The sequence below is a fragment of the Arachis ipaensis genome, chromosome B03, assembly GCF_000816755.2.
Source record: "Arachis ipaensis cultivar K30076 chromosome B03, Araip1.1, whole genome shotgun sequence".
NCBI lineage: Eukaryota > Viridiplantae > Streptophyta > Magnoliopsida > Fabales > Fabaceae > Arachis > Arachis ipaensis.
Genome location: NC_029787.2, coordinates 135,157,117 through 135,166,911, shown reverse-complemented (window position 1 = coordinate 135,166,911; position 9,795 = coordinate 135,157,117). Strand labels below are relative to the sequence as shown.

General features: G+C 36.6%; 1 protein-coding gene across 14 annotated transcripts; it reads right to left on the bottom strand.

Moving 5' to 3' along the window:
* On the bottom strand, positions 1,361 to 4,792 carry LOC107632201 (mitogen-activated protein kinase 7). Of its 14 annotated transcripts, none has more exons than XM_021120060.1 (4): positions 4,555 to 4,696; positions 3,653 to 4,177; positions 3,115 to 3,543; positions 1,361 to 2,511 (listed from the first exon to the last, which is right to left on the bottom strand). In XM_021120060.1, the coding sequence occupies exons 3-4, from the start codon at positions 3,535 to 3,537 to the stop codon at positions 1,828 to 1,830; spliced, it is 1,107 nt and encodes a 368-aa protein (XP_020975719.1). In that variant the 5' UTR covers positions 3,538 to 3,543; positions 3,653 to 4,177; positions 4,555 to 4,696; the 3' UTR covers positions 1,361 to 1,827. The 14 variants fall into 14 exon arrangements, with proteins under 14 accessions (XP_020975719.1, XP_016191378.1, XP_020975722.1 ...); XM_016335892.2 differs by having other exon boundaries at positions 4,096 to 4,177; positions 4,555 to 4,695; XM_021120063.1 differs by having other exon boundaries at positions 4,559 to 4,686.

Here is a 9,795-nt window from a genome sequence, read left to right as displayed (position 1 = left end):
TATATATTTTTTATAATTCAAATCAACTGTTAAAACAACTGGAACATCGATATTCTAAGTATACTAGAAACTCTTTCTATAATTTAATTATATATATCTATGGAGATATTTATTTTTTGGAGTGCAATAATTAAATAGTTACATACAGAAAGGCTGCTACAATATAATAATAATATTGCATGGATAAATTGGATATACATGATATATACTAAGATTTATTATTACCCATATTTGTCAATTAATAAAACGAGTGATGATTGTTGCGTTTCTAATTAGTGTTATGAAGGGGGAATAATCAAGTAAGCAAGCACATGCAGTGGTTGATGAGTTCGTTAATCCATTTTCATAATGTCAGGTGCTGATTGTGACTGGCCCCTGTTGATGTTTCATCATCTATATCAGATTAGGAGAAGGACCATCTCTTGCTCTTGCTGGCATATTCCAACTCAGAATTCACTTCTCTCGAAGACCGGGGAGAAATCAAATGAAAGAACATAAGATGAGAAGACACCACATCCAACTCAAAATTTTAAGGTGTCAAGTTAATGGGTCTCTCATCTTATAAACTCCTCACTCTTCCTTGCTTTCTTTGATGTGAGACTAACTTCAACACTCTTCACACTTGCAACACTAACAAAGAAAACATCACCACAGCTGGATGGATGTTAGAAAATAGTAACACTTGTATATAAAAGACAGAGAATTATAGATGGATGTTTTAGTAGTCTTTTGCATTTCGATTTTGGAAGTGCTTGTCACTAGGTTTAACATATGTGAGCTTCACTATCTTGAGTTAGGGGTGATTAGACTCTCATTTTCTCGCTTTATAAGAATTTAATCCTATTAGTATGACTCAAACTATGTCTAATTTGGTCTGTTAGGTATTAGAGAAATACAACAACATGTCATGGGGATTCGACTATGTTTTTATGTTGGTTATCGAAGATTTAACACAATCCTACTCCTTTATCCGGGTTTGGGACCGGCTATGTACCGCAAGTGTAACATAGGCGGAGTTAAAAATAATTATATAAAATACTTGAAACAGAGTAAAAAGAATGTTTGTAAAAAAAATAAAACTCTGATATCTTTCTTGTAACATTACCTCTTCACAGGGGATAACACAGTTATCTCTATGCAAAGTAAGATAGCATCCATTAATGGTGAATTGGTAGCAAGGAAATGCGGTACATAATTAACCGGAGGCTTTACCTGCTTCATAATCTCATTACACTCCTCATAATTGAATGTCACAGAAAACTCATAATTCATGTAACTAAAATTTTCCATATCAACTGATTTAGATTGGAGAATTACAAGCTCAAAGGATCTCAAAACCTGTGGGGCAGCTTATATACTGTAATACAAATATGCCCTTATGCAGGTCCTTCATAAACACAAGATCACAATGTGAAAATTGGTAAACAATCAAGAGCATTTTGGTTACACAAAATGATACTGCCATTGAAAAATAGGTAGTAATTCACTTCCATGTTATACAGAATAGCTTGAAGTTATCTAAGAAAAGCTACAGTACATAATCAGATATATCTGGAGGCAGTCCTCTATAATTCAGGGAAACAGCTAAAGAACAAGAAACATTGCAAGCAGAAATTTACCACATGACTAGGAACAGTAAGCACGGATATTTACAACTTCAGTTACAAGATGACATTTTACCTTATGGGGACATCTAACAAAATGAACAATCTTTTTATGCGAGTACAAAATTTGGCAGCTAAGTCCTTAAGATTACATTTTTCTCTATGGGAAAACAGAACTACTTCTAGACACAAAAAATGTCTAGAAGCCTTGGAAGAATAACCTTCAAACATTGGCAGAAGCAGCTTCAGGATGATACTGAAGCATCTCATTCCACATCATTTCTCTAATCATCTCTTCGCCCCAGTTTTCGTCTATGTCAAGATTGACTGGAACTTGAGCAGGAGGGTTAAGTCTTGGATCATAGAGTCCAGCCATATACGGATGCTGGAGTGCTTCTAAGACAGTAATTCTCTTAGTTGGATCAAATACTAGCATCTTTTGCAACAAATCAATTGCTAATGGGTCGGCTTGTGGAAATAGTTGAGCAAAGGGTCTACCCCTTGTATATGGCAGTGATCTGATAAACCTCCTGGCCTTGGGGTTATCAATAAATGCAAGATCAGACTCTTGCTGGCTTCCAAGTACACTTATGATCAGTTTCAGCTGGTTGAGGCACTCACTTCCTGGGAAGATTGGCTTTCTTCCAAGAATCTCAGCAAAAATGCATCCCACTGACCATACATCAATAGAGGTTCCATAGTTTTCGCAGCAAAGCAGGAGCTCTGGAGCTCGATACCAGCGGGTGACAACATACTCTGTCATGAACTGGCCCTCAGCTCCATTGGTTCGCGCAAGGCCAAAATCACATATCTTCAAATCACAATTGGCATTAACCAGCAGATTTCCAGGTTTCAAGTCCCGGTGCAGAATATTCGCAGAATGAAGGTATTTGAGACCTCGAAGCAGCTGAAAAGATTATATGATTTGTATTGGCGTTAATGATAGTTAACACATCAAAAATGAAAAAGAACTAGAAATTCAAAAATAAAAAAATCCAAATGAAACAGGATGCTGCAATCTTCTAGCTAAAAATACTTAAAACGACCTAAATGAAAAGCTAATAAGAAACCTGAAGTAAAGAACTACAAATACCCCTTCCCTAGACTTCACTGGTCTACATAATGAATTAATGATAGTATATGCTACTTCTTCACCTGGAAACTAATGGAACTGAAAGCAGTAACTTAATTACCACAAACACTCAAACCACAGAACTTAATTTTTCCAACTGGTAAGAACAAAACAAATGCTATTGTACGAGAATGCATGAAAAGGACATTCAATGGTAAATTCAACCAAGTTACATGTTCACAAATGAAAAAGGTGAATTCACAAAAGGCAAAGCTAATCCATATGAGAGTGTACTTTGAGTGTACTCTGAACCCAAACCAAAGTTGTTCTGAATATGTGTTATACATTTATGTAACTCCAAGAATGGCCACAACCATAAATGCTTTAGAAACAATATCTAAACAGGTAGAAATAGGTCCATAATAGTCTGGTTTGTACCTGAAACAAGAAATATTTGCAATGATCATTGGAGAGTGGCTGCGAAGACTTAATAATTTGGTGAAGATCTGTATCCATGAGTTCATAGACCAAGTAAACATCCTTAAAGCTCGTCCTCTGGATTGGCATCATCACATCCTTCAAAGCAATGACATTCTCGTGCCGGATATGCCTTAGCAGCTTCACCTCTCTCAAAGTCCTCAGCGCATCAATACAGTTATCAAAGATATTGCCAATCTTCTTGATTGCCACCTTCTCATTAGTCTCCCTGTTGATGGAAGAGCAAACCACGCCATATGCACCTCGACCAATCGGCTTGATTGGAATGTACTTGGTATCAATCTCGAACAATGTTTGCCATATTGTATAATAATGCTTTCCCTTTGGCTTAATTTTGTTAGGAGGCTCAACTAAAGTTGCCATCTTTTCCTGCAAATTAGCAGCAACAAAATGAATACACAAATAGGAGACAACTATTGAACTCACAACAGCAAATTCATTGTTATAATTTAGCACAAGAATGGGAGAAGTGCATTACTATACTATAGCTGAGGCAAGCAAACAAGAATCTGTTATATAGCTGATTTGAATGAATATGAGGACTAGAAAAGTTAACATATGTTCACTTGTTCACAAATTACAAGCAAAGAGAGTTGCAGGGTTGCAGGACATAGGATACTTTTTATGTCATGTAAGAGAAGGTTCGAATCAATCCTTGCTTGTAATTTTCCACATCTGGGTTTCTGATCTTTTGATGTCAGCTTGTCTCTTCTTTGAACTTATTCTCTCCAAGCTCAAACTTTAAAAGATGATTTTATTCTTAAAATATTACCCCACAAAATAAAGAGAAAAAAAAAAATCAATTTTTACTATTGATCTTCCCCCTGAGGCCCTGATCTGAGGCTTGAACCCCACCCCACAAAAGAAATAAAGTAAATCAGTTAAAGAAAACAATCAGAAAAGAAGAAAAGGCGTTGATACCACAAAATTCAGCTTTCATTCAAGTTCCCCCAAAAAGCAAAGCAAAGCAAGTGATGATGAATCTTGCCTTCAAGAAAACGTTCTGCAACACCACATTCAATATTGGAAAAAGTTGAAAAGAAAGAGTTGAATTGGATAAGTGGAATTCACATATGATTGAAAAAATCTTATGATGCCGAGATCAAGATTGAGAAGGCACAGAGAACAGACCCCATAGTCATGGTCTTGGCCATCATCATATTATTATTCACCAATAAGAAAGAAAGAAACAAAGAATCATATAACATAATATTATCCCCTGGCACTATGCTTACCTAGGCATAAAGGCATATGATTTATTTAATTTATTTTGTTTGAAATAAATAAAAAGAAGAAAAGAGGGGGTTATGTTATGGTAATTAAAAGTGGGAATGGGTGGCGCAATTAAGAAGGTTAAGATTGAGAAGAGAGGAGGCTAACCCACACGGCATTGGTGTTTGGTGTTAGAGATTGCTTTGCTTTACCCGCAAGAGAGTGAGAGAGAATGAGAAACCCATAAAACGACACCTGCTTTCTCCTTCGCCATTACGAGCCCACAGTGTGTGCACTTCACACACTACTTACTTATTCTTCTTTTAAACGTGTCTTGTCTTTTTCCTTTTCACGTTATTCATTAATCAATCTATCATCATCATTTTCGTTTACCCTATTCGGTAGCTTCCCTCTCGAATATGAAATAACCGAAATTATTACTACTAGTACATAAGAAACTTTACCTAACAATTAATTAACAGGATGCGTAAGGAAGGGATGGGAATTAAGTGTAGTGGAATTTGATCCGATAATTTCACCAAACACTGACTCATATTCGCAATGGAGGATTGGTACGGTACCTACCCAAAAAGGAAGCTATTTATTATTCACTGCACTGTGCCTAATCCAACTGACTTACCCGCCCCTTCTAATAATACTCACTGCTACGTACTGCTACGTAGTGCCACTTCCATCCACACAACACTCCACATTTTCCCCAAACCTCCTTTTTTTTTTTTTTTTTAACCAAATATAGGAGACTCGAATCCACAACCTCTTAATTGAGTATGGAGAGACTATGTCATTTGAGCTAACTCATTGGCCCCCAAACCTCCTCCTTCTTCTCCTCTTTTTTTCAAATTAAATTTTTATTAATATAATAATACAGGTTTTAATATTGATCAACTGCTACGGCGTTGAACAAGAAACAATGTGAAATTTTGGAGGAATGTTAGAGACCAGCAACTTTTGTGATTTGTAACCATCAATTCGTCATCAATAGTATTTTTAATAGTGTAAGATTACATCCAATAATAAAAGATTATTCACTTTTCTTTTGATGGTTAAGTACTGGCCACAAAATACAAAAATTGTTGACTCCCTAAACTTTCTCATTTGTAATTTATGAGGCAGTGTTAGCTTACTGTTGGTTTGTACAGCACCGTCGTATTACTCAGGCCTATTACAACTCACCACTTATCTTCTTCTTAGTGGTTATAACTTGGATTTTAACATCCGGTCGGCGTATCGAAGCTTCCACACCTACGTTTTCCATTCACATCTTTTTTCAAAACAAAACATTGTTTTCAATTGACGCCGAGCATATATATGTTTAACTCATCGATGCCTTCTTTTAAAATATAAAATATTTAATTTCTCAAACCTTAGATAAATTTCATGTCTATTCTTTTTTTTTTTTTTCATTTATCTGAGCGATTCGTAATGTAGACACATTATTTTTAGCTCAACTGCGCACGTCTTACTGTGGCTTGTGCTAAAAGAAACCGTTCCCACTCAGGATGATTTTTAGCCTATGTTTGGATATTAACGGTGGAAATTCAGGTGCAGAGTATCTGAATTTTTTTGAATTTCAGGTGGAAATTTAGGCAATCCTAGAACTTCACATCGGTACAAAAATTCAAGCTTAAAGAAACATGAAATTAGCCATAACAGGATCATCTAATTTAAGGGATTTCTAATCTAACTATAGCCACCGTTATTCCACAACCATCGCCAATCTACCTTCCATGCGATCCCATCGCCACCGCCTACTGATCCTCCTCAATCCCAGTAAGACAAAATTAATGCAAACAAGTAAAGCACAATTAATATACATGTATAGCAAGTAAATCAATTAGCAATTAGGCATATTATTCATTTAGGCGTAACTCAAGAAATCAAAGCAAACAAGCATATAAAAAATGCATATGATGAATGCCTACCCTATTTGGTTCGTGATATCACTTGTCAATTTAAATTGCCAACCCGACACATTCTTTCGGATGTCGCCTTTCTGCCAAGTCCTTGGGATATAGTGTCTGGCTCACTGTGTGCACCCCTAAGATATAGTACCCGACTCACTTTCACGCACAACCTTGGGATATAGTGCCCGAATCACTTTCAATCTTGGAATATAGTGCCAAACTCACTCTTATGACAAAAAAGATTATGCGAGAGGATACTACCTCAGCCCTCACATCTGAATATAGGCGGAAGACTGTCACAGCCCCTACGCCAGCGCTAAAACCTTGATAAGCGGGAGTCACTACTGTCGTTGCCAGACGCATAGCGATTTACCAATAATCTCATGAGTCTCAACCTCGACAAGCGGGATTAACCACCGTCCTTGCCAGGTGCATAGCAAACAACATTCTCATGAGTCACAATCTCCATCTTTTGTAATTCATCATTCTCAATCTTTCATAATTCATCATTCATATTCATTTCTTAATTATCATCAATACACCACTCTGTCAATCCACTAAAGTTAACCCAATCACTGAATATCCCAAGTCTAAGACACCGTCTCTAGATTCAAACCAAAAATAACCTTTTTTAATTCACCCAACAATCTCTCTGATGTTCTAAAGTCTAAAAACTAGCCAGGGGACCTTAAACAAGTGTTACGAAAGTTTACAAGCTTGCCGGGAAGATCAAATAGTTAAAAACAGGTTTTTTAATGAAAAATAGGGCATGTGCGTACGCATGATAGCCATGCGTACGCACGCACCAGAAGGACTTTTCCAGCCTGTGCGTATGCATCATGTTGTGCGTACGCACAAGTCGCAACACACGCTCTGGTCCGTGTGTGCGCATGATAGTGTGCGTGGGCACACAAACCAGAGTTTCTGGGTCTCTACAACATCACAGAATTCAGTTTTTCATGTTTTACTTTCAACGTTCATAACTTTTCCTACAAAACTCCAATTTACCTCATCTTTATACCGTTTTAAAGCTCTCACAACCATCTTTAACTTGAAATAAGATTCACTCAAATCTAAACTTCGAGGGCCAAGTTATGACTTTCATTCGATCAAAACACATTATCATCAATCAACATCATCAAGTCCATTTCATCATAATAATCTCAACAACAGTTAACCAAGTCATGCAATTCATTCAATTCAATCCTATCTTAGGGTCCACTAGCCTAAGTTGCCCACAACATTACATATTATTTAAAGAAAATCGAAACTATATCTTAACCAATTCCCACACAAACACAAAATCACCAAATTGATCCTCTTCCACAAACTTTCCAAGTTCAACAAGACACCAAACTTATCCACCAGTTTAGCTCATATTCCAAGTATTCCAATCATCAATTTCACTCCAAACAGCATCAATTCAAGCTAGCTACCACACAAATTACCAAAAATCAATCCTAGAATTTAACTAATTAACAAACCACAAGAGTTAAGAAGTTTATTATTTTACCCACTGAGAATTAAGACAAAATTCAAAAAATTTTCATTATTAGTTGGCACCTAAACAACCAAGATCATAAACTCACTCAATAACCAAATCCAAAATTCGAAATTATGTAGAAGAGAGAATTGGACAAGAAATTAAAAGTTTCATACCACTTTGTTTAACTAAAAATGACGAGTTCGGCGAGAGTTTCGTAACTCAAGATATGATCGAAAGAAGAATAAGATGAATAGTAACCTTGCTAGGGTTCTTCTTCTTCAATTTCAGCTGCTCATTCCCTTTCTAGTGCTGAAATGAGCTGAATTGGCTCATTAATGAAGTATATATATATATATTGGATTTGGGCCTAACTTGGGTCCGGTTCAACTGGTTAGTATTTTTGGTTTGTTTAGTCTAACTTTGAACCAAAACCTTTAGAATAAGTGTCCAATTTTTAATGCTAATTATTTTTCTAAGTATTTTTACAGTTTTTATTGTTCTTACGTACACAGTACCAGACGGACTTAAGCCGATACTGCCGATTAAATTATCGGTACGCATTTTAACGTAAATTTTTCATAGAAAAATACATTTTTCCGCTCGAAAAAATCCACTGAATTCAAATCTCACTTTTAAATTTTCAAATTAATATTTCTAAATTTTTGAACCTACTTCGAATAATTAATTTATTATTTTATTCTAATTAATCGGTTAATAAGCTTCCGGTTCTTACCTGAGAATAACTCGTGATAATCTTTTCGCATCTCTGACTCTAATTTCCAAGTATGCTCTTCAATTCCGGCTCTACTCCAGGCTACTTTCACCAACAAAACTTCTTTCTCGCACAATTTCTTCACGCTCATGCCATCAATCCCCACGGGTGTGACTTGAAAAGTCAAGTTTTCTTTCAATTCAATTGATTCGGGCTCTAACACATGAATCGCATCCGATGTGTACTTAGGTTTTGTGACATATAGAATACGTCATGTAAGTTAGAAAGATGTGACAGTAAGGCTACTTGATAATCTACCGGCCCGACTCGTCTTAAAATCTCAAAAGGTCTAATGTACCTCGGATTCAACCTCTTCGTCTTGATCGCTCTTCGAATCCCAGTTGTCGAAGTAACTTTTAAAAATATGTGCTCGCCCTCTTCAAATTCTAACAGTTTTCTCCTCTGGTCTGCATAACTTTTCTGTCGGCTATGCGCAGTTAGGATTCTAGTTCGAATTTTCTTGATCTTCTCAGTGGTCTCTCTGCTACCAAATCCGGACCCAAAACACTTGATTCACTGGCTTCATACCAACACAGTGGAGACTGACACTTTTATCCATACAAAGCCTCATATGGAGCCATTCCAATGCTCGCATGAAAGCTGTTGTTATACGCAAACTCCACCAATGGCATGTAACGATTCCAACTTCCCGGTTGATCCAACACACACGCCCTTAGCATATCCTCCAACGTCTGAATAGTCCTTTCTAACTGTCCGTCAATTTGTGGATGATATGCCATGCTGAGACATAGTCTCCTATCGAAAGTTTTTTGAAAAGCTTCCAAAAATCTTGACGTGAAACGGGGATCTCGATCCGACACTATCATCGTTGGCACACTATGCAACCTCACTATCTCCTTAATATATAGTCTTGCCAATTTCTTCAACGAATAATTCACTCGGATAGCCAGAAAGTGAGTGGACTTGGTTAAGCGATCCACGATCACCCAAACCGCATCAAATCCTGACCTAATTCTCGGCAAACCCATTATAAAATCCATAGCAACTCTTTTCCACTTCCATTGAGGAATCTCAAGAGGTTGTAGCATTTTCGACAGTCTTTGATATTCTATCTTCACCTTCTAATACCTCAGACACTTGGACACAAGTGAAGCTACATCACCCTTCATTCCAAGCCACCAAAATATTTTTTTCAAATCATGATACATCTTCGTACTTCTTAAATGAATAAAAAATCAGCTCCTATGAGTCTCAATCAATAGTAA